The sequence below is a fragment of the Tachyglossus aculeatus genome, chromosome 7, assembly GCF_015852505.1.
Source record: "Tachyglossus aculeatus isolate mTacAcu1 chromosome 7, mTacAcu1.pri, whole genome shotgun sequence".
Lineage (NCBI taxonomy): Eukaryota > Metazoa > Chordata > Mammalia > Monotremata > Tachyglossidae > Tachyglossus > Tachyglossus aculeatus.
The window spans coordinates 6,433,297-6,458,751 of NC_052072.1; the positions used below are offsets into that span (position 1 = coordinate 6,433,297).

The 25,455-nt window shown below is 47.8% G+C and overlaps 1 protein-coding gene across 2 annotated transcripts in view; it reads right to left on the reverse strand.

The window, feature by feature from the left end:
• The window catches only part of FLACC1 (flagellum associated containing coiled-coil domains 1), a 45,845-nt gene that overhangs the window by 1,598 nt on the left and 18,792 nt on the right, over positions 1 to 25,455 (reverse strand). For both annotated transcript variants that reach the window (XM_038749617.1, XM_038749616.1), the window contains exons 6-14: positions 23,171 to 23,264; positions 20,121 to 20,182; positions 18,834 to 18,931; positions 16,050 to 16,102; positions 15,861 to 15,960; positions 14,211 to 14,314; positions 10,125 to 10,187; positions 4,867 to 4,956; positions 3,426 to 3,535 (exon numbers count right to left, since the gene is read on the reverse strand). In XM_038749617.1, the coding sequence (XP_038605545.1) occupies positions 3,426 to 3,535; positions 4,867 to 4,956; positions 10,125 to 10,187; positions 14,211 to 14,314; positions 15,861 to 15,960; positions 16,050 to 16,102; positions 18,834 to 18,931; positions 20,121 to 20,182; positions 23,171 to 23,264 (774 nt within the window). The remainder of the gene's footprint in view (positions 1 to 3,425; positions 3,536 to 4,866; positions 4,957 to 10,124; positions 10,188 to 14,210; positions 14,315 to 15,860; positions 15,961 to 16,049; positions 16,103 to 18,833; positions 18,932 to 20,120; positions 20,183 to 23,170; positions 23,265 to 25,455) is intronic.

Consider the following 25,455-nt stretch of genomic DNA (forward strand, 5'->3'; position numbering starts at 1 on the left):
CCCAAGGGGTCGAGGGGAGGCAGAGGAGCGCTTGGCACAATGCTCTGCACACAGTAAGTGCTCAATAAATACGATTGAATTAAAGGTGGGAAAAGGACCCTGCTCTCAATCTAATGATACATCCTGAGAATCAAAATAATAATAAAAAGGACACAGGGTATCTCTTCAGCTCTGTGCCAAGGGCAGTACTAAGTGCTAGGAATGCGCCACACGATGAGATCAGACAGTCTCACACGGGGCTCACATCTAAGGGGGAGAGAGAACAGGTGGCCTAGTGGAAAGAGCAGGTCCCTAGGAGTCCCAGGACCTGAGTTCTAATCCCCACTCTACCACTGCTGCGTGACCTTGGGCAAGTCACTTCACCTCAGTTCCCTCAGCTGAGGAATGGGAATTAAATACCTGTTGTCCCTCCTACTTAGAGTTTGAACCCCATGTGTGACAGGAACTGCGTCCGACCTGATGAATTTGTGCCTGCCCAGCACTTAGAATGGTGTTTGAAATATAGTAAGCGCTTAACAAATACCATAAAAAACATACATAACATTCATTTTACATTTAAGAAATGCAAACAGAGAAGTTAAGTTTAAACAGGGGGAAAACCGACACATAAAATCAGGCAAGTAGTAGAGCCCAGATTAGAACCTAAGTCTCCTGAGTCCCAGACCTCTGCTAAAGCCCGGGCTTTGGAGTCAGAGGTCATGGGCTCGAATCCCAGCTCGGCCAATTGTCAGCTGTGTGACTTTGGGCAAGTCACTTGGCTTCTCTGTGCCTCAGTTACCTCATCTGTAAAATAGGGGTTGAGACTGCGAGCCCCCAAGGGACAACCTGATCACCTTGTAACCTCCCCAGCACTTAGAACAGTGCTTTGCACATAGTAAGCACTTAATAAATGCCATTATTATTATTATTATTATTATTATTATTATATTATTATTATTTCCACTAGGGCACCGTGCTACAATCAGAAGGTTTAGGATTCTGGCCTCCTCTCTACTCCTGACCCTGACTGTACCATCAGGCAGAGCACAGAACCTCTTTGTCTTAATAAGTATCATTGTTACATTGTTAAGTGCTTAGTACAGTGCTTTGCACACAGTAAGCACTCAATAAATACTACGGAATGGATATATGAATATGAAGTACAATCTACTTAGACTGTGAGCCCGATGTGGGACAGTGACTGTGGACAACCTGATTAGCTCGTTATCTACCACCGAGCTTGGCACAGAGTGAGTGCTAACAAATACCGCAACCATTACTATTATTATCAATTCCCAGACTGAGCCCCTTCCTTCCTCTCCCCCTCGTCCCCCTCTCCATCCCTCCCATCTTACCTCCTTCCCTTCCCCAAAGCACCTGCATATATGTATATATGTTTGTACATATTTATTACTCTATTTATTTATTTATTTTACTTGTACATATCTATTCTATTTATTTTATTTTGTTAGTATGTTTGCTTTTGTTCTCTGTCTCCCCCTTTTAGACTGTGAGCCCACTGTTGGGTAGGGACTGTCTCTATATGTTGCCAACTTGTACTTCCCAAGCGCTTAGTACAGTGCTCTGCACACAGTAAGCACTCAATAAATACGATTGATTGATTGATTATTATTATGTGCTAAGCGCTGTCACATCGGACACAATCCCACCTGGGTCTCATAATTTCAAAAGCCGAGAGCAGCTATTTTTAGAGAAGCAGCGTGGCTCAGTGGAAAGAGCCCGGGCTTGGGAGTCAGAGGTCATGGGTTCTAATCCCTACTCTGCCACTTGTCAGCTGTGTGACTTTGGGCAAGTCATTTCACTTCTCTAGGCCTCAGTGTAAAATGGGGATGAAGAGGAGAAGCAGCGTGGCTCAGTGGAAAGAGCCCGGGCTTTGGAGTCAGAGGTCATGGGTTCAAATCCCAGCTCTGCCAACTCTCAGCTGTGTGACTTTGGGCAAGTCACTTCACTTCTCAGTGTCTCAATTACCTCATCTGTAAAATGGGGATTAAAACTGAGCACCCCGTGGGATAACCTGATCATGTTGTAGCCTCCCCAGCGCTTAGAACAGTGCTTTGCACATAGTAAGTGCTTAACAAATACCATCATTATTATTATTATTGTGAGCCCCAGGGGTGGGACAACCTGATTACCTTGTATCCCCCCCCAGCACTTAGAACAGTGCTTGACACATAGTAAGCACTTAACAAATACCATCATCATCATTATTATTATTATTATTATGAGGCCTTCCCAGACTGAGCCCCTTCCTTCCTCTCCCCCTCGTCCCCCTCTCCATCCCCCCATCTTACCTCCTTCCCTTCCCCACAGCACCTGTATATATGTACATATGTTTGTACAGATTTATTATTCTATTTATTTATTTATTTATTTTACCTGTACATATCTAGTCTATGTATTTTATTTTGTTAGTATGTTTGGTTTTGTTCTCTGTCTCCCCGTTTTAGACTGGGAGCCCACTGTTGGGTAGGGACTGTCTCTAGATGTTGCCAACTTGTACTTCCCAAGCGCTTAATCCAGTGCTCTGCACACAGTAAGCGCTCAATAAATACGATTGATTGATTGATTGATTGATTGATTATTATTATTATCCCCATTTTACAAATGAGGAAACGGAGGCTCAGAAAATTTAAATGACTGGCCCGAGATTCCCCCAGCAGGCCAGGGGCAGAGCTGGATTTAGAACTCTCCCGACTCCGTGGTCCAGACTCTACCCACCAGGCCACACTGTCTCACCAGACCAAGCAGCTTCACCATTCATTCATTCAATCATATTTATTGAGCACTTACTGTGTGCAGAGCACTGTATTAAGCGCTTGCTTAGATCTCACCAGACCAAGCTGCTTCACCATTCATTCAGTCACTCAATTGTATTTATTGAGCGCTTACTGGGTGCAGAGCACTGTATTAAGCACTTGCATAGACACCTAACGCCTATCACAGAGTGGGCAAGAAATGTTTCACCATTCAGGGCCTCTCCAAACCGCGCGACCTCACCCGACCGCATTCCTCTCCCGGCCCCCTTCCCAAAAGCCCCCACCCCCTAAATTTGGGGCTGAGGAGACTCAGCCCTGCCCCACCTCAACCAGTCAGCCTTCCCAGACTGAGCCCCCACCTTCCTCTCCCCCTCCCCATGCCCCCCGCCTTACCTCCTTCCCCTCCCCACAGCACCTGTATATATGTACATATGTTTGTACGGATTTATTACTCTATTTTACTTGTACATATTTATTCTATTTATTTTATTTTGGTAATAGGCTTTGTTTTGTCGTCTGTCTCCCCCTTCTAGACTGTGAGCCCGCTGTTGGGTAGGGACCGCCACTAGATGTTGCCAACTTGGACTTCCCAAGCGCTTAGTCCAGTGCTCTGCACACAGTAAACGCTCAATAAATACTACTGAATGAAGGAATGAATGAAACACGTACTTGAGGACTGTGTTCTCCTCCATCAGGTACTTGAGCTGGACTCTGTATTTCTCTTCCATCTCTATCAGGGCACGGCTGAGGGTTTTCTCCACGTTGACCAAGGTGTTTCTCTGAAAGGACTCGCTCTCATTCTCGCCCGTCCCGCTGTCGACCCCCGGCCACGTCCTCCCCCTGGCCCGGAATGCCCTCCCTCCACACATCCGCCAAGCTCGCTCTCTTCTTCCCTTCAAAGCCCTACTGAGAGCTCACCTCCTCCAGGAGACCTTCCCAGACTGACCCCCCTTTTCCCTCTCCTCCTCCCCATCCCCTCCACCCTATCTTCTTCCCCTCCCCACAGCACCTGTATGTATGTTCGTACAGATTTATCACTCTATTTACTTTACTTGTACATATTTACTATTCTATATTTTATTAATGATGTGCATCTAGCTTTAATTCTATTTGTTCTGATGACTTGACACCTGTCCACATGTTTTGTTTTGTTGTCTGTCTCCCCCTTCTAGACTGTGAGCCTGTCGTTGGGTAGGGATGTCTCTATATGTTGCCGACTTGTACTTCCCAAGCGCTTAGTCCAGTGCTCTGCACACAGTAAGCGCTCAATAAATACGATTGAATGACTGAAAGGACGGCGGTGTTGGCTGGTGGGATTCTGATCCAGCGTGGCTCAGAGGAAAGATCCCGGGCTTTGGAGTCAGAGGTCAGGGGTTCAACTCCCGGCTCCACCAATTGTCACCTTGTGTGACTTTGGGCAAGTCACTTAACTTCTCTGTGTCTCAGTTACCTCATCTGTAAAATGGGGATTAAGATTGTGAGCCCCCAGTGGGACAATCTGATCACCTTGTAACCTCCCCAGCGCTTAGAACAGTGCTTTGCAGATAGCGCTTAATAAATGCCATCATTATTATCTTCTAGACTGTGAGCCCGTCTTCTAGATCCGTGAGCCCATTGTTGGGTAGGAACAGTCTCTATATGTTGCCAACTTGTCCTTCCCATGCGCTTAGTACAGTGTTCTGCACACAGTAAGCGCTCAATAAATACGATTGAACAAATGAATGAATGATCCCAGCCCCGCCCCGGGCAGCTCTATCCCAGGAGGGCAGTCAGCCGGGAGCGACTTCCCTTACCCGCGCCCCTCCTCACCCCGCCTTGCCCCTATTCCCCCCATGCTTCATTTATTCATTCAATCATATTTATTGAGTGCTTACTGTGTGCAGAGCACTGTACTAAGCGCTTGGGAATACAAGTCGGCAACATATAGAGAAGGTCCCTACCCGACAATGGGCTCACAGACTAGAAGGGGGAGACAGATAACCGAACAAAACATGTGGACAGGTTCCACGCTTCCACCTCCTCTGTACCCCCGCCCCACCAGCAATGCCCTGCCTCAGTCCACCTCACCCATCCTCCCCGGCACCCCCTCCGACCTCTCCCACGCCCCCACCTCTTTCTGGAGCTCCAGCTGCATCTGGTACAGGGTGGCATTCAGCGACTCCAGTGCAGACGCTTGCTCCAGGACTTCTTCCTCGGCCGCCTTTTCCGGGAGACAAGGAGGGGCTTTCCCAACCACCCATCTACCTACATACTGATCTCCCAGATCAGACCCAGAGACTCCATCTGGGCAGATATGAGCTGCTTCCCCCAGTCACCTCAGGATCAGGTACGGCTCTGAGGCCTTGGTTCTGCCTATTTCACTCACTTCTACTTGGCTACATGAAGTCCTCGGCACAGTGGATATTTGCAGAATTAGCCCACTGTTGGGTAGGGACTGTCTCTATATGTTGCCAATTTGTACTTCCCAAGCACTTAGTACAGTGCTCTGCACATAGTAAGCACTCAATAAACACAATTGATGATGATGATGATGATCACGCCCTTCATTTTTAATGTACCCGCCAAGCACCTGGGACGGGGCTCAGCCCATAGAAAGCACTCAATCAATACTTTTGGAAGAACCAGCGTGGCTCAGTGGAAAAGAGCCCGGGCTTTGGAGTCAGAGGTCCCAGCTCTGCCAGTTGTCAGCTGTGTGACTTTGGGCAAGTCACTTCACTTCTCTGGGCCTCAGTTACCTCATCTGGAAAATGGGGATGAAGCCCGTGAGCCCCACGTGGGACAACGTGATCACCTTGTAACCTCCCCCAGCGCTTAGAACAGTGCTTTGCACATAGTAAGCGCTTAATAAATACCATTATTATTATTATTATTAACCAACAGTTGTATGTCTGAACTGAAAACTGAATTCATTGCCATCTTAAAGTCCACTGTTACTCTCAGTTTCCTTCGACATTTTTCCCCTCCTTCTGAAACTCTGTAATCATATACGAGTCAGATGTCTTCCCCGATGTTATCTGACAATTACTCTCCCACCTTCAAATAGTAATAATAATAATAATAATAATAATGATAACAATGATTATGGTATTTGTTAAGTGCTTACTATGTGTCAGGCACTGTACTAAGTAAATAGGGTTGGATGCAGTCGCTGTCCCTCGTGGGGCCCACAGTCTCAATTCCCGTTTTACAGATGAGGTCACTGAAGCCCAGAGAAGTAAAATGACTTACCCAAGGGCAGACAAGTGGTGGAGCTGGGATTAGAACCCATGACCTTCTGACTCCCGGGCCTTTGGTGTTTCCATTACACCCTGCTGCTTCTTCAAAGCCTTACTGAAGGTTCATCTCCTCCCAGGGGCTCCCCTTGCCTAAGCCCTCCTTTCCTCTTCTCCCACTCCCTTCTGCGTCCCCCGACTTGCTCCCTTTATTCACCCCCCTCCCAGCCCCACACCACTTATGTACATATATATAATTCATTTATTTACTTATTTACATTAATGCCTGTCTCCCTCCTCTAGACTATAAGCTCCTTGCGGGCAGGGAATGGAGAAGCAGTGTGGCATAGTGGAAAGTCTTCTAGACTGTGAGCCCGCTGATGGGTAGGGACCGTCTCTATATGTTGCCAACTTGTACTTCCCAAGCGCTTAGTACAGTGCTCTGCACACGGTAAGCGCTCAATAAATATGACTGAACGATTGAATAGAGCACGGGCCTGGGAATCAGAAGGACCTGTATTCTAGTCCTATCTCCACCACTCGTCTGCTGTGTGACCTTTGGCAAGTCACTTAACTTCCCCGGGCCTCAGTTTCCTCATCTGTAAAATGGGGGTTAAGACTGTGAGCCCCAAAGGGGACATCTTGATGACCTTGTATCTTCCCCAGTGCTCAGAACAGTGCTTGGCACATAGTGAGCGCTTAACAACCACCATAATTATAATTGTTATTGTGTCTGTTCATTGTTATATTGTACCATCCCAAGCACTTAGTCCAGTGCCCTGCACATAGCAAGCACTCAGTAAATACGACTGACTGAGCGAATGACTTCCCTGTTAAGAGGGGAAGCTCTCTGTGGGCAGGGGAGGTGTCTTGGCCTTCTGATGGACTATCAGAAGCAGCAGCGTGGCTATGGAGTAGCAGCGTGGCTCAGTGGAAACAGCCTGGGCTTTGGAGTCAGAGGTCATGGGTTCAAATTCCAGCTCCACCACTTATCGGCAAGTCACTTCACTTTTCTGGGCCTCAGTTACCTCATCTGTAAAATGGGGATGAAGACTGTGAGCCCCCCATGGGACAACCTGATCACCTTGTTAACCTCCCCAGCGCTTAGAACAGTGCTTCGCGCATACTAAGAGCTTAATAAATGCTATCATCATTATCCCACATGCTCAGTACAGTGCATTGTACTCAGGAGGCCATCGCTCACTAAATAGCACTACAAGTTTGGGCCTGTTTGACTGGAGCTAACGTCCACTGCTGTGGCTGTCCCAGACTGAGCCCCCTTTTTTCCTTTCCTCCTCCCCATCCCCCCCCACCCTACCTCCTTCCCCTCCCCACGGCACCTGTATATATTCATTCATTCATTCATCACATTTATTGACCGCTTGCTGTGTGCAGAGCACTGTACTAAGCGCTTGGGAAGTCCAAGTTGGCAACATATAGAGACGGTCCCTACCCAACAACGGGCTCACAGTCTAGAAGTTTGTACAGATTTATGACTCTATTTTACCTGTACATATTTACTATTCTATTTATTTTGTTAATGATGGGCATCTAGCTTTATTTCTATTTATTCTGTTGACACCTGTCCACATGTTTTGTTTTGTTGTCTGTCTCCCTCTTCTAGACCGTGAGCCCGCTGTTGGGTAGGGACCGTCTCTATATGTTGCCGTCTTTTTACTTCCCAAGTGCTTAGTACAGTGCTCTGCACACAGTAAGCGCTCAATAAATACGATTGAATGAATGAACGTGGCTCCAGTTACCATGGCAACAGCCTTGTGGGCCAGAGGGGAAGTGGGCTGTCCGATGGCCACCCTGAACGCTGGGTCTGCGGGATCTGGGGCTCGGCTGGCCACAGATGATGATGATGATGCTGGCATTTGTTAAGCGCTTACTATGTGCAAAGCACTGTTCTAAGCGCTGGGGAGGTTAGAAGGTGATCAGGTTGTCCCACAGGAGGCTCACAGTCTTCATCCCCATCCTCCCCTCTGTCTTCTCCCACCCTCGACTGTCCCTCTCCTCTGCCAGAGACCCCATATCCTCTCCCTCCACTCCACTCCCGTTGGCTGGGATTTTCACGCATCCCGGCCAACACCGTTTTTTCCGGGGGTTTTCAGGGCCCTGAGAATCAGGTGACCTGGACGTCTGTGACTGCGCAACCAAAATGGAGCGTATGGTCATCTTAATAATGTTGGTATTTGTTAAGCACTTACTATGTGCAAGGTACTGTACTAAGCTCTGGGGTGGATACAAGCGAATCGGGTTGGACACAGTCCCAATCCCATGTGGGGTTTACAATCTCAATCTCCATTTTGCAGATGAGGTAACTGAGGCCCAGAGAAGTGCAGCGTGGCTCAGTGGAAATCAATCAATCAATCAATCGTATTTATTAAGCGCTTACTGTGTGCAGAGCACTGTACTAAGCGCTCGGGAAGTACAAGTCGGCAACACATAGAGACGGTCCCTACCCAACAGTGGGCTCACAGTCTAGAAGAAAGACTGTGGAAAGACAGTGGAAAGAGCGTGGGCTTTGGAGTCAGAGGTCAGGGGTTCAAATCCCGGCTCCAGCACTTGTCAGCTGGGTGACTTTGGGCAAGTCACTTCACTTCTCTGGGCCTCAGTTACCTCATCTGGAAGATGGGGATTAAGACTGTGAGCCCCCCGCGGGACAACCTGATCACCGTGTAACCTCCCCAGTGCTTAGAACAGTGCTTTGCGCATACTAAGCGCTTAATAAATGCCATTATTATTATCATTAAGTGTGGTGACTTTCCCAAAGGCCACATGACGAACAAGTGGTGGAGCCAGGATTAGCCAGCGACTCCCAGCCCATGCTCTATCCACTAGGCCATGTTGCTTCCCTCTTAACTGGGAACCCTGAGGATGGGAGGGCAGGAAAATAGTGACCGGGAGGGGATGAGGGTAAGTGGCTCTCCAGAGCCCAGATGTGAGTGGCTGTGAGATGGGGGAGATGGGAGAGGCTTGGAAAACCTGGGGAAAGGGGCTATGGAGTGAGGAGGAGAGGCCTGGAAACTCCGAATTAGTGCTGGGGAGAAGAGGACTGCGGGATTGAGAAGCAGCATGGCTCAGTGGAAAGAGCCCGGGCTTCGGAGTCAGAGGTCACGGGTTCAAATCCCGGCTCTGCCAATTTGTCAGCTGTGTGACTTTGGGCAAGTCACTTCACTTCTCTGGGCCTCAGTTCCCTCATCCGTAAAATGGGGATTAAGACTGTGAGCCCCCCGTGGGACAACCTGATCACCTTGTAACCTCCCCGGCGCTTAGAACAGTGCTTTGCACATAGTAAGCGCTTAACAAATACCATTATTATTATTATTATTATTATTGAGGGAGGGTGGGGAGCTCCAGATGCCAGGAGGGCTGCAGGAACCACAAGCTGTAGGTGCCAACATAGGTGGAGGGCCCGGCTAGGAAGGGCCCCAAGAGAGAAGGGCCAGGAAAGGAGGCCTGGACCTTAGTTCTTCCACCCAGCCCTCAGCGCGCGAGAAGCAGCATGGCTCAGTGGAAAAGAGCCTGGGCTTTGGAGTCAGAGGTCATGGGTTCAAACCCCGGCTCCACCAATAGTCAGCTGTGTGACTTTGGGCAAGTCACTTCATCATCATCATCATCATCAATGGTATTTATTGAGCGCTTACTATGTGCAGAGCACTGTACTAAGCGCTTGGGAAGTACAAATTGGCAACATATAGAGACAGTCACTACCCAACAGTGGGCTCACAGTCTAGAAGGGGGGGGGTGGTTGATAGGCAATCACTGGCGATTTTTGAGGGCGGGGGGGCGGGGGATGACATGATGTTGGCAACGCTGATCATACCTAGGCCAGACAACTACATAGTACAGCGCCAAGCGCTTCGTACACTTGACTTTTCTGTGCCTCAGTGACCTCATCTGTAAAACGGGGATTAAGACTGTGAGCCCCACATGGGACACCTGATCACCTCGTAACCTCCCCAGCGCTTAGAACAGTGCTTTGCACGTAGTAAGCGCTTAATAAATGCCATCAAAAAACAAATAACAACAAAAAAACGGTCTCTGCAAGGAATTTCTGCTCCCTTCTGAGGAGAAGCCAGGGGGATCCTTTCCCGATGGGGCTGGCCGCTCCCTCGCCTCCCAGCCCAGTGAAGCGCAGGGACTATCTCACCTCCTTGGCTCTCTGCATCTCCTCTAGCTTGACGCGTTCCTCTTCAAGCTGATGTTTGAGATCCTAAGGGAAGGTGTTTGGGCAGAAGTAAGGCCAACGGGCACGCTGATCCCTCAAGACTTCCCCCGACCCCGGGCCACTTCCTTCAGAAGGTTTCTTGTGGCCACCAGCCCCCTCACCCCACCCGGCTCTGATTCATTCATTCAATCGCATTTATTGAGCGCTTACTGTGTGCAGAGCACTGTACTAAGCGCTCGGGAAGTACAAGTTGGCAACATCTAGAGACGGTCCCTACCCAACAGAGGGCTCACAGTCTAGAAAACTCATCCTCTGATCCTCCCAAAGCCCCCGCCTCCACTGTCACCAGTACTTATTTTACTTGTACATACCTATTCTATTTATTTTATTTTGTTAATATGTTTGGTTTTGTTCTCTGTCTCCCCCTTCTAGACTGGGAGCCCACTGTTGGGTACGACTGTCTCTATATGTTGCCAACTTGGACTTCCCGAGCACTTAGTACAGTGCTCTGCACACAGTAAGCGCTCAATAAATACGATTGATTGATTGATTGATTGGTGATGGTGGGGTCCTCTGGACTGTAAAATTTTAATGGGCAGGGAACGTGTGTGCTAATTCTGTTGTATTGTACTCTCCCAAGCGCTTTGTTCAGTGCCCTGCACATAGTAAGTTCTCAATAAGTACGACGGATTGACTGTCAGAGTCCGGCCCCGCCCAGCTGTTCCTGCGAAGGGGATCTGGGCTCTCCAGCCAGGAGGGAAGTGTGAACTTTCTAGACTGTGAGCCCACTGTTGGGTAGGGACCGTCTCTATATGTTGCCAACTTGTACTCCCCAAGCGCTTAGTACAGCGCTCTGCACACAGTAAGCGCTCAATAAATGATTGAATGAATGAATGAATAAGTGCAGCTGTCTGACTTCCACTGCCCAGAGCCTCCCCAAAGCCAAACAAGACCCCAAAGCTAGAAGACAAAGTGCCTCGGGGCTCGGGAGAAGGGGGGAGATCAGCCCGGCCAAATGGAAAGAGTACTGGCTTGAGAGTCAGAGGACCTGGGTTCTAATCCTGACTCTACCATTTGTCTCCCCCTCCTACTTCACCTGGCTGATTTCCTACTACGTTCTGATTCCCTAAACGTTCAGGACACGTCACCCCCCTTTCCTCAAAAATCTCCAGTGGTTGCCTATCCACTTCTGTATCAAACAAAAACTCCTCACTATTGGCTTTAAAGCAGTCCATCCCCTTGTCCCCTCCTACCTCACCTCCCTTCTCTCCTTCTCCGCGCACCCTCCGCTCCTCTGGTGCCACTAACCTTCTCACTGGGCTTCCATCCCACCTGTCTCACCACCAATCAATATCAATCAATCGTATTTATTGAGCACTTACTGTGTGCAGAGCACTGTACTAAGCGCTTGGGAAGTCCAAGTTGGCAACATCTAGAGACAGTCCCTACCCAACAGTGGGCTCACAGTCTAAAAGGGGGAGACAGAGAACAAAACCAAACGTACTATCAACATAAAATAAATAGAATAGATATGTACAAGTAAAATAAATAAATAAATAAATAGAGTAATCAATCTGTACAAACGTATATCCATATATTCAGGTGCTGTGGGGAAGGGAAGGAGGTAAGATGGGGGGGATGGAGAGGGGGACGAGGGGGAGAGGAAGGAAGGGGCTCAGTCTGGGAAGGCCTCCTGGAGGAGGTAAGCTCTCAGTAGGGCCTTGAAGGGAGGAAGAGAGCGAGCTTCCAACCCCTGCCCCACATCCTGCCTCTAGCCTGGAAGGCCCTCCCTCTTCAAATCCTCCAAACAATCACTCTCCCCCGCTTCAAAGCTTTCCTGAAATCACATCTCCTCCAAGAGGCCTTCCCAGATTAAACCCCACTTTTCCTCATCTCCCACTCCCTTCTGCGTCACCCTGACTTGCTCCCTGTGCTCTTCCCCCATCTCGTCACCCCACAGCACTTATGTATATATCTATAATTTAATTTATGTACGTGGATGTCTGTTCATTTGTACTGATGTCTGTCTCCCCTTCGCTAGATTGTGAGCTCATTGTGGGCAGGGATTGTCTCTTTTTATTGCTGTATTGTACTTTCCCAAGCACTTAGTACAGTGCTTTGACACAGTGAGGGCTTAATAAATACGACTGAATAAAAGAAGACTACGACCCAGCCCGCACACTTGGCTCCTTGAAAACCAACCTACCTCAATCCTCACTCATCTCACTGCCAACTCCTTGCCCATGTCCTCCTTCTGGCCTGAAACTCACTCTACGCTTCATACCTGTATATATGTATATATGTTTGCACGTATTTATTACTCTATTTATTTATTTTACTTGTATATATTTATTCTATTTATTTTATTTTGTTAATATGTTTTGTTTTGTTCTCTGTCTCCCCCTTCTAGACTGTGAGCCCACTGTTGGGTAGGGACTGTCTCTATATGTTGCCAACTTGTACTTCCCAAGCGCTTAGTACAGTGCTCTGCACACAGTAAGCACTCAATAAATATGATTGATTGATTGATATCTGGAAGGCCACCTGTCTCCCCTCCTTCAAAGTTTTACTAACGTCACACCTCTTCCAAGAGGCCTTCCCTGATTAGGCCCTCATTTCGTCCTCCCGTCTACTTTGCCTATACAGCAAAAGCAGCGTGGCTCAGTGGAAAGAGCCCAGGCTTTGGAGTCAGAGGTCATGGGTTCAAATCCCGGCTCCGCCAATTGTCAGCTGGGTGACTTTGGGTAATTTCTCTGTGCCTCAGTTACCTCATCTGTCAAATGGGGATTAAGATTGTGAGCCCACCGTGGAACAACCTGATCACCCTGTAACCTCCCCAGCGCTTAGAACAGTGCTTTGTACATAGTAAGTGCCTAATAAATGCCATTATTATTATTATTATTATTATGTTGCATCCCTTATTTTGATGTTCACTCTGCCGTTTCCCTGGACTCTCCTATTCCCCTCATTAATGGTTTATTTTAATGTCTGTCTCCCTCTTTTGCCTGTGGGCTCTTCGTGGGCAAAGAAGCAACGGAGTCTAGTTGATAGAGCCCAGCCTGGGAGTCAGAAGGATGTGGGTTCTAATCCCTTCCCTGCCCCTTGTCTGCTGTGTGACCTTGGGCAAATTACTTATTTTCTCTGTGCCTCATCTGTAAAATGGGATTAAGATGGTGACCCCCAAGTGGGACACGGACTGTGTCTGACCTGAATAGCTAGTATTCATTCATTCATTCAGTTGTATTTATTGAGCGCTTACTGTGTGCAGAGCACTGTACTAAGCGCTTGGGAAGTACAAGTCGGCAACATATAGAGACGGTCCCTACCCAACAACAGACTATGCTCAAAGCTTAGTGCAGTGCCTGGCTCATAGTAAGCATTTAACAAATGGCACAGAAAAAATCTAATAATAACAAGAATAGTATTTTGTTTAGTGCTTACTATGTACCAGGCACTGTACTAAGCACCTGCATATATGTTTGTACGTATTTATTACTCTATTTATTTATTTTATTCGTACATTTATTCTATTTATTTTATTTTGTTAATATGTTTTGTTTTGTTGTCCCCCTTCTAGACTGTGAGCCCACTGTTGGGTAGGGACCGTCTCCGTATGTTGCCAACTTGTACTTCCCACGTGCTTAGTACAGTGCTCTGCACACAGTAAGTGCCCAATAAATACGATTGAATGAATGAATGAATGAATGAATGAATGAATGAAATGAAAGCACTGGGGTGGATACAAGCAAATTAAGTTGGACACGGGCCCCGGCCCATGTGGGGCTCACAGTCTCAACCCCCATTTTCCAGATGAGGTAACTGAGGCTCAGAGAAGTGAAGTGACTTGCTCAAGGTCTCTCAGCAGACAAGTGGCGGAGCTGGGATTAGAACCCATGACTTTCTGATTCCTAGGCCCGTGCTCTATCCACTAGGCCATGCTGCTTCTCATCTACCAGCTCTGCTAAACGGCATCTAGTGCAGTGGCTGGCCCACAGAAAGCGTTCAATAAGTGCCACCGGTTGATTGGTTGACTGCTGAAGCCCACACAGGCCTCAGGCCTGTAGTTACCTCTTTCTCTTGGAGGTAGGCATCACAGGTCAGCTTGCTGGCAACCTGGATCTTTTTCTTCTCCTCTTCTACATCCATCTCAAATTTCTTCATCAGTTTGAGTTCTATGCCGAGAGAAAGAGGCGCAGGCGAGTGAAGGTGTGTTTGTGTTAGAGAAGCAGCGCGGCTCAGTGGAAAGAGCCCGGGCTTTGGAGTCAGAGGTCATGGGTTCCGCCAATTGTCAGCTGTGTGGCTTTGGGCAAGTAACTTCACTTCTCTGGGCCTGTTACCTCGTCTGTAAAATGGGGATCAATAATAATAATAATAATAGCATTTATTACGCGCTTACTATGTGCATAGCACTGATCTAAGCGCTGGGGAGGTTACGAGGTGATGAGGTTGTCCCACGGGGGGCTCACAGTTTTCATCCCCATTTTACAGATGAGGGAACTGAGGCCCTGAGAAGTGAAGTGACTCGCCCAAAGTCACACAGCTGACAATTGGTGGAGCCGGGATTTGAACCCATGACCTCTGACTCCAAAGCCCGGGCTCTTTCCACTGAGCCATGCTGCTTAAGACTGATTAAAACTGTGAGCCCTCCGTGGGACAACCTGATCACCTTGTAACCTCCCCAGTGCTTAGAACAGTGCTTTGCACATAGCAAGCGCTAAATAAATGCCATCATTATTATTATTATTGTGTGTGTGCACATAGTTACGCGACCCCCCCGAGTGCAAAAACTCCTCACCCTGGGCTTCAAGGCTGTCCATCCATCCCCTGGCCCCCTCCTCCCTCCCCTCCCTTCTGTCCTTCTCCAGCCCAGCCCGCACCCTCCGCTCTTCTGCCACCGCTCACCTCCTCACCGGGCCTCGTTCTTGCCCGTCCCGCTGTCAACCCCCGGCCCACGTCCTCCCCCAGGCCCGGAATGCCCTCCCTCCACACAGCCGTCAAGCTATCTCTCTTCCTCCCTTCAAAGCCCTACTGAGTGCTCACCTCCTCCAGGAGGCCTTCCCACACTCAGCCCCCTCCGCCCCCTCTCCATCCCCCCCGCCTTACCTCCTTCCCCTCCCCACAGCACCTGTATATATGCTTGTACATATTTATTACTCTATTTATTTTACTTGTACATATTTATTCTATTTATTTTATTTGGTTAATATGTTTTGTTTTGTTGTCTGTCTCCCCCTTCTAGACTGTGAGCCCGCTGTTGGGTAGGGACCGTCTCTGGATGTTGCCAACTTGGACTTCCCAAGCAGTGCTCTGCACACAGTAAGCGCTCGATAAATACGATTGAATGAATGAATGAATGAATGAGCGTATGTGTATGGATGGAGAGAGAAACAACCACGCGAGAGACACAGAGGCAGAGTGAGGCCGGCGGCGTCTTTCTTCAGTGACCTGCCAGAGTTGACGAACAAAGTTGAGGCTTCTTGGGAGAACAAGACCTGAACCCAAGCAAGTCCTCGAAGTCCGTTGAAGGCGGGTTGGACCTCTCAACTCGCAGGCTGTATGATCGGAACACCCCACCACCGCATCCCGCTCCCTCTGTCCCCCTCTCCCAGTCCAGCCCTTCCTCTCTGCCTCGGGTGAAGAAAAACCCCATTTTCCAAGGAGTTTTCTGCAGGCCTCGGCCTTCGGTGGGGACAGGGGGGTATTCCCCCCTCGACTTACTCTGCTGCAACAGCGCCTGTTCTCGCTCCATCTTCTCACTCCTCTCCCACTCCGCCTTCCGCCTCATCCACTTCTCCTCCATCTCCTCGGCAATGCTGTCCTGAGACCGGATGGACGGGAGATGGGTGAGGGCTGGGGGTGCGGGAGGGGATGGGATGGGGGATCCTCTCCCAGTCCGGAAGGCCTTACCTGATACATTCGGAACATGTTCTTCAGGTACTTGTACTCCTTCATCATCTTCTCTGGACAAAAAGCGGGACCAAAAGGAACCGTTACCGTGGAACCCATCACCCGACGCTTTAAATCCGGATTTAAATCCTGATCACGTGACTATGGGAGGGGGCATGGAGGGGTTAGGTTTCTCTCCCCCTTCCCCTTCTTTCATCTACCCCTCCGGCCTATAATAATAATTATGGTATCTGTTAAGCGCTCCCTGCTTGCCAAGCTCCGTTCTAAATGCTGGGGTAGATATAATGTAATCAGGATGTCTCACGCGGGGCTCACAGTCTTCATCCCCATTTTACAGATGAGGTAACTGAGGCCCAGAGAAGTTAAGCGACTTTCATTCATTCATTCAATCGTATTTATTGAGTGCTTACTGTGTGCAGAGCACTGGACTAAGTGCTTAGGAAGTACAAGGTGGTAACATATAGAGACAGTCCCGACCCAATAGCGGGCTCACAGTCTAGAAGGGGGAGACAGACAACAAAACAACACATATTAACAAAATAAAATAAATAGAATAGTAAATATGTACAAGTAAAATAGAGTAATAAATCTGTACAAACATATAGACAGGTGCTGTGGGGAGAGGAAGGAGGTACAAGTAAGATGATAGAGTAATAAATCTGTACAAACATATATACAGGTGCTGTGGGAATGGGGAGGAGGAGACTGTGACCCTCTAGACTGTGAGCCTGTTCATTCACTCATTCAATCGTATTTATTGAGCGCTTACTGTGTGCAGAGCAATCAATCAATCAATCGTATTTATTGAGCGCTTACTGTGTACAGAGCACTGGACTAAGCGCTTGGGAAGTACAAGTTGGCAACATATAGAGACTTGCCCAAGGTCACACAGATGACAAGTGGTGGAGCTGAGATTAGAACTCACAACTAGAGCTCGGCAGGATGAACCCCGTTCCTTTTTGGGGGGAGGCCTGCAGCAGGGTTCAGAGGGGAGGGGAAAGAGTGTGTCGGCAGAGCAAGGTGGGAGGAGGTCTGAAGGCCCGTATTTATTCTTTACCGTATTTATTCAGCTCTTCGGGCTGGGGGATATATAAGCCCGTCAGAGGGCACTGGATGTCTGTCCTCCCCGGGGCTTGCAGTCCAAGAGGAAGGAGGATTGGTATTTTAGGCCCATTATACAGATGAAGAAATGGAGGCCCAGAGAGGCTAAATGACTTGCCCAAGGCCACCCCGCAGGCCAGTGGCTAGAACCTCCTGGCCCTTCTTTCCTCTTCTCCCACTCCCTTCTGCATCACCCTGGCTTGTTCATTCATTCATTCATTCAATCATATTTATTGAGCGCTTACTGTGTGCAGAGCACTGGACTAAGCGCTTGGGAAGTACAAGTTGGCAACATATAGAGACGGTCCCTACCCCTTTGTTCAAGAGAAGCAGCGTGGCTCAGTGGAAAGAGCCCGGGCTTTGGAGTCAGAGGTCATGGGTTCAAACCCCGGCTCTGCCAACTGTCAGCTGTGTGACTTTGGGCAAGTCACTTCTCTGGGCCTCAGTTCCCTCATCTGTAAAACGGGGATTAAGACTGTGAGCCCCACGTGGGACAAACTGATCACCTTGTATTCCCCCCAGCGCTTAGAACAGTGCTTTGCACATAGTAAGCGCTTAACTAATACCATTATTATTATTATCCCCTCTCTCAGCCCCACGTGGGACAACCTGATGACCTTGTATTCCCCCCAGCGCTTAGAACAGTGCTTTGCACATAGTAAGTGCTTAACTAATACCATCATCATTATTATTATTATTATCCCCTCTCTCAGCCCCATGTGGGACAACCTGATCACCTTGTATCCCCCCAGTGCTTAGAACAGTGCTAGGCACATAGTAAGTGCTTAACAAATGCCATCATCATCATTATTATTATTATTATTATCCCCTCTTTCAGCCCCACGTGGGGCAACCTGATCACCTTGTGTCCCCCCAGCACTTAGAACAGTGCTTTGCACATAGTAAGCGCTTAACAAATACCACTATTATTATTATTATTATCCCCTCTCTCAGCCCCACAGCACCTATGTCCACATCTGTCATTTATTCATTTCTATTAATGCCTGTCTCCCCTCCTCTAGACTGCACGCTCGTTGTGGGCAGGGAGTGCGCCTGCTTATTGTTATATTGCACTCTCCCAAGCGCTTAGTACAGTGCTCTGTACACAGTAAGCGCCCAGAGAAGCAGCGTGGCTCAGTGGAAAGAGCCCGGGCTTTGGAGCCAGAGGTCGTGGGTTCAAATCCCAGCTCCACCACTTGTCAGCTGTGTGACTGTGAGCCCACTGTTGGGTAGGGACTGTCTCTATATGTTGCCAACTTGTACTTCCCAAGCGCTTAGTACAGTGCTCTGCACACAGTAAGCGCTTGATAAATACGATTGATTGACTTTGGGCAAGTCACTTCACTTCTCTGGGCCTCAGTCATCTGGAAAATGGGGATTAAGCCTGTGAGCTCCACCTGGGACAACTTGATTCCCTTGTATCTACCCCAGCGCTTAGAACAGTGCTTAGCAAATAGTAAGCACTTAATAAATGTCATTATTATTATTATTATTATCAATAATAGATACATTATAATAAATAATAATAATAAATTATTATTATTAATAGATACAAATGAACGAGGCCGCGGCTCTTCTAGGTTTCAGGCTGAGGAGGGACCGGGATGTGACCGGGTGGTTCCAGGAGTTTATCCCACCCCCTGTCCCCTGTCCCCAGGCTGGAATATTCCCGGATGGTCTTACCCAGCTTCTCCTGGGCAGATATTTTCTCGTCCCTCAGCATGGTTTGGTGTTTCTCCTCCAAGAAGCGGAGTTCTGTGCTGTGCACCTCGCTGAGATCCCTGAGGGTCACACCGACAGGGCAGTCGTCAGTCCGACGGGGGCGGGGGGCGTCATCCAGACAGGGGAGTCTTTGGCCCGACAATCAATCAATCAATCAATCGTACTTATTGAGCGCTTACTGTGCGCAGAGCACTTGGGAAGTCCAAGTTTGGCAACATCTAGAGACGGTCCCTACCCAGCAGTGGGCTCACAGTCTAGAAGGGGGAGACAGACAACAAAACCAACAAAGCAGTTATCGGTCACACGGGGTGTTGCCCATCCACTGCCTTATCAAACAAAAACTCTTTCATTCATTCATTCAATCGTATTTATTGAGCGCTTACTGTGTGCAGAGCACTGGACTAAGCGCTCGGGAAGTCCAAGTTGGCAACATCTAGAGACAGTCCCTACCCAACAGTGGGCTCACAGTCTAGAAGGGGGAGACAGAGACAAAACAAAACATATTAACAAAATAAAATAAATAGAATAAATATGTACAAATAAAATAGAGTAATAAATACATACAAACATATATACATATATGCAGAGCACTGGAACACAGTATATAGTAAGTGCTCAACAATACCTTAAAAATAAAAGGAGCTTACGCTTTATTCATTCATTCAATTGTATTTATTGAGCGCTTACTGTGTGCAGAGCACTGGACTAAGCGCTCGGGAAGTCCAAGTTGGCAACATTTAGAGACGGTCCCTACCCAACAGCGGGCTCACAGTCTAGAAGGGGGAGACAGGGAACAAAACACATTAACAAAATAAAATAAATAGAATAAATATGTACAAATAAAATGAATAAATAGAGTAATAAATACGTACAAACATATATACATATATGCAGAGCACTGGAACACAGTATATAGTAAGTGCTCAACAATACCTTAAAAATAAAAGGAGCTTCCGCTTTATTCATTCATTCATTCATTCAATCGTATTTATTGAGCGCTTACTGTGTGCAGAGCACTGGACTAAGCTCTTGGGAAGTACAAGTCGGCAACATATAGAGATGGTCCCTACCCAACAGTGGGCTCACAGTCTAGAAGGGGGAGACAGACAACAAAAACAAACATACTAACAAAATAAAATAAATAGAATAGATATGTCCAAGTAAAATAAATAAATAGAGTAACAAATATGTACAAACATATATACCCAGTCCCGCCCAGCCAGTCCGTAGACACGCCAGGAGTGGTACCTGAGGTTCTCTTCATATTCCCTCTCCATGTCCTTGCACCTCAGTTCCATTTCATCCCGGATCTGGGAAAAACGTGTGGACCGTCACCAGTGAGCCGGGAGCCCACCCAGCTCCTTCCCAGCAGCCCGGACCATTAGCAGGCCTCTGGCCCTCAGGACTCGCCGGTCAATCCAACCTCTTTATAGAGCGCCTAGTGAGTGCTAAGCCCTGTACGGAAGGCTGGTGGAAAAAACTTGGTCCTGTTTTTTGGTTTGTTGTTTGCTTTGAAAATGGTATCTGTTAAGCGCTTACTGTGGGCCAGGAACTGTACTAAATGCTGGGGTAGATTTGAGCTAATTAGGTTGGACACTGTCTCTGTTCCACATGGGGATCACAATCAATCCCCATTTTACAGATGAGGTAACTGAGGCCCAGAGAAATGAGCCCACTGTTGGGTAGGGACTGTCTCTAAATGTTGCCAATTTGTACTTCCCAAGCGCTTAGTACAGTGCTCTGCACATAGTAAGTGCTCAATAAATACGATTGATTGATTGATTAATAATAATGATGATGGCATTTATTAAGCGCTGTCTATGTGCAAAGCATTGTTCTAAGCTCTGGGGAGGTTACAAGGTGATCAGGTTGTCCCATGGGGGGCTCACAGTCTTAATCCCAATTTTACAGATGAGGTAACTGAGGCCCAGAGAAGCTAAGTGACTTGCCCAAAGTCACACAGCTGACAACTGGCAGAGCCGGGATTTGAACCCAACACCTCTGACTCCAAAGCCCGGGCTCTTTCCACTGAGCCATGCTGCTTCTCTATAACAGAGTTGTTAGACACACTCCCAGCCCACAACGAATTTACAGTCTAGAGGGATGATGATGATGATGGCATTTATTAAGCGCTTATTATGTGCAAAGCATTGTTCTAAGCGCTGGGGAGGTTACAAGGTTATCAGGTTGTCCCACGTGGGGCTCACAGACTTAATCCCCATTTTACAGATGAGGTAACTGAGGCCCAGAGAAATGAAATGACTTGCCCAAAGTCACCCAGCTGACAATTGGCGGAGCCGGGATTTGAACCCATGACCTCTGACTCCAAAGCCCGGGCTCTTTCCACTGAGCCACACTGCTTCTCTATAACAAGAGTTGTTAGACACACTCCCTGCCCACAATGAATTTGCAGTCTAGAGGGATGATGATGATGATGATGGCATTTATTAAGCGCTTACTATGTGCAAAGCACTGTTCTAAGCGCTGGGGAGGTCACAAGGTGATCAGGTTGTCCCACATGGGGCTCACAGTCTTCACCCCCATTTTACAGATGAGGTAACTGAGGCCCAGAAAAGTTAAGTGACCTGCCCAAAGTCACAAAGCTGACAAGTGGCGGAGCCGAGATTTGAACCCATGACCTCTGACTCCAAAGCCCGGGCTCTTTCCACTGAGCCCCACTGCTTCTCAGGGAATGGTGTAATAATAATAATAATTGTGGTATTTGTTAAGTGCTTGCAATGTGTTCTAAGCGCTGGGGTGGATACAAGCAAATCGGAACGGACAGAAGTCTCTGTCCCACATGAGGCTCACCGTCTGAATTCCCATTTTCCAGATGAGGTAACTGAGGCCCAGAGAAGTGAAGCGACTTGCCCAGGGTCATGAAGCAGACTAGTGGCAGAGCCGGGATTAGAACCCAGCTCCTCAGAGGGACTTTTTCCCTCTTAGATTGTAAGGCCCAGCCTGGAGGCAGGCACTGCGTCCCACCTGATTATCTTGTATCTACTTCAGCACTTAGTGTTTGGCACAAAGAAAGCGCTTGATAAATACCATCTATGTTATTATTTCTAAGCACTTGGGGGGCATTCAAGAGACTCACTCATTCGTTCATTCATTCAATCGTATTTATTGAGCGCTTACTGTGTGCAGAGCACTGGACTAAGCGCTTGGGAAGTACAAGTAGAGAAGCAGCTGGCTCAGTGGAAAGAGCACAGGCTTTGGAGTCAGAGGTCATGGGTTCAAACCCCGGCTCTGCCAACTGTCAGCTGTGTGACTTTGGGCAACTCACTTCACTTCTCTGGGCCTCAGTTACCCCATCTGTAAAATGGGGATTAAGACTGTGAGCCCCACGTGGGACAACTTCATCACCATGTATCTACCCCAGCGCTTAGAACAGTGCTTTGCACGTAGTAAGCGCTTAACAAATACCAACACTATTATTATTATTATTCCAAGTTGCAGAGCACTGTACTGAGCGCTTGGGAAGTCCGAGTTGGCAACATATAGAGCCGGTCCCTACCCAACAGCGGGCTCACAGTCGAGAAGGGGGAGACGGGGAACAAAACACGCGGGACAACTTGATCCCATTGTATCCCCCCAGCGCTTAGAACAGTGCTTTGCACATAGTAAGCGCTTAACAAATGCCATTATTATTATTATTACGGGGAGGTGGAGAGGAAGGAGGGGGCTCAGTCTGGGTTCTAATCCCGGCTCCATCACTTGTCTGCTGTGTGACCTTGGGCAAGTCACTTCACTTCTCTGGGCCTCAGTTCCCTCATCTGAGGGGCTGTGAGCCCCACGTGGGACAAGGACTGTGTCCAACCTGATTTGCTTGTACCCACCCCACCGCTTAGTACAGTGCCTGGCACATAGTAAGCGATTAACAAATACCATTATTATTATGGTCATTATTATTAACTCATTCATTCATTCAATCGTATTTAGTGAGCGCTTACTGTGTGCAGAGCACTGGACTAAGCGCTTGGGAAGTCCAAGTTGGCAACATATAGAGGCGGTCCCTACCCAACAGCGGGCTCACAGTCTATTTATTTATTTTACTTGTACATATCTATTCTATTTATTTTATTTTGTTAATATGTTTGGTTTTGTTGTCTGTCTCCCCCTTCTAGACTGTGAGCCCACTGTTGGGTAGGGACTGTCTCTAGATGTTGCCAACTTGGACTTCCCAAGCGCTTAGCACAGTGCTCTGCACACAGTAAGTGCTCAATAAATACGATTGATTGATTGATTGATAGAAGAGCGGGCTCATTATTATACAGACGGGGAGGGAGTTCACTCACCTGCTTCTGAGCATCCTGGTGATCTCTGTTTATTTGCTCGATCATCACGGTCAGCTCAGAGATCTGCTGCTGCAGGTCTGGGACTAGATCGGCCCTGTAATAATAATAATAATAATAATAATAATAATAATAATAATAATAATTGTGGCCTCTAAGTGCTTACTAAGTGTCAAGCACTGTTGTAAGCGCTGGGATAGATACAAGCTAATCAGGTTTGGACACAGCTGTATGGGGCTCACAGTTTTTATCCCCATTTGACAGATGAGGTCACAGAAGCCCAGAGAAGTGAAGTGACTTGCCCAAGGTCATGCACTGCACATGTGGTGGAGTCGGAATTAGAACCCAGGTCTTCTGATGCAGCGTGGCTCAGTGGAAAGAGCCCGGGCTTTGGAGTCAGAGGTCATGGGTTCAAATCCCAGCTCCGCCACTTGTCAGCTGTGGGACTTTGGGCAAGTCACTTCAATCAATCAATCAATCAATCAATCGTATTTATTGAGCGCTTACTGTGCGCAGAGCACTTGGGAAGTCCAAGTTGGCAACATCTAGAGACAGTCCCTACCCACCAGTGGGCTCACAGTCTAAAAGGGGGAGACAGAGAACAAAACCAAACACACTAACAAAATAAAATAAATAGATTAGATATGTACAGGTAAAATAAATAAATAGAGTAATAAATCTGTACAAAGATATATACATATATACAGGTGCTGTGGGGAAGGGAAGGAGGTAAGATGGGGGGGATGGAGGGGGGGGCGAGGGGGAGAGGAAGGAAGGGGTTCAGTGTGGGAAGGCCTCCTGGAGGAGGTGAGCTCTCAGTAGGGTATTGAAGGGAGGAAGAGAGCAATGTAACAGAGACGCGCGGCTTAGTGGAAAGACCATGGCCTTGGGAGTCGGAGGTCGTGGGTTCTAATCCTGGCTCCGCCACTTGTCAGCCGTGTGACTTTGGGGAAGTCACTTCACTTCTCTGGGCCTCAGTTACCTCATCTGGAAAATGGGGATGAAGACTGTGAGCCCCCCGTGGGACAACCTGATCACCTTGTATCCCCCCAGCACTTAGAACAGTGCTTTGCACATAGTAAGCGCTTAACAAATACCATCATCATTATTATTATTCTGATTCCCAGGCCTGGACTCTGTTCAGTGGGCCACACTGCTTCTCATCTGTGCTGAGAGCTCACCTCCTCCAGGAGGCCTTCCCAGACTGAGCCCCCCTTTTCCTCTGTTCCTCCTCCCCTTCCCATCGCCCCCCCTCCCTCCCTCTCTCCTTCCCCCTTCCCCTCCCCACAGCACTAGTGTATATTTGTATATATCTAGTACTCTATTTTATTAATGATGTGTAGATAGCTATAATTCTATTTATCTATTTTGATGATGTTGACACCTGTCTGCTAGTTTTGTTTTGTTGTCTTTCTCCCCCTTCTAGACTGGGAACCTGTTTTTGGATGGGGAATGTCTCTAACTGTTGCTGAATTGTACTTTCCAAGCGCTTAGTACAGTGCTCTGCACACAGTAAGCGCTCAATAAATACGATTGAATGAATGAATGAATCTGCAAAATGGGGATCAGATACCCGACCTCCTTCCCTCTGAGACTGATAACTCCAAGTGGGACCGGGACTATTTCCAATCTAAATATCCCCTAGTGACCTATTTGATAGAGCTCGGGGCTGGGAGTAAGAATAATAATAATAATAATAATAACAACAATAATAATAATAATAATGGTATTTGTTAAGCACTTACTATGTGCAAAGCACTGTTCTAAGTGCTGGGGGGATACAAGGTGATCAGGTTGTCCCACGTGGGGCTCACAGTGTTAATCCCCATTTTACAGATGAGGGAACTGAGGCACAGAGAAGTTAAGTGACTTACCCAAAGTCACACAGCTGACAATTGGCCGAGCCGGGATTTGAACCCCTGACCTCGGACTCCAAAGCCCGGGCTCTTTCCACTGAGCCACGCTGCTTCTCTCGGCTCTGCCACTGTCTGCTGGATGACCTTGGGCAAGTCATTTAAGTTTTCTGTGCCTTAATTACCTCATCTTTAAAATGGGGATGAAGACTATGAGCCCCATATTCATTCATTCCTTCAATCGTATTTATTGAGCGCTTACTGTGTGCAGAGCACTGTACTAAGCGCTTGGAAAGTACAGGTCGGCAACATATAAAGACGGTCCCTACCCAACGACGGGCTCACAGTCTAGAAGGGGGAGACAGACAACAAAACAAAACAAGTGGACAGGTGTCAAAATCGTCAGAATAAATAGAATTATAGCTATATTCATTC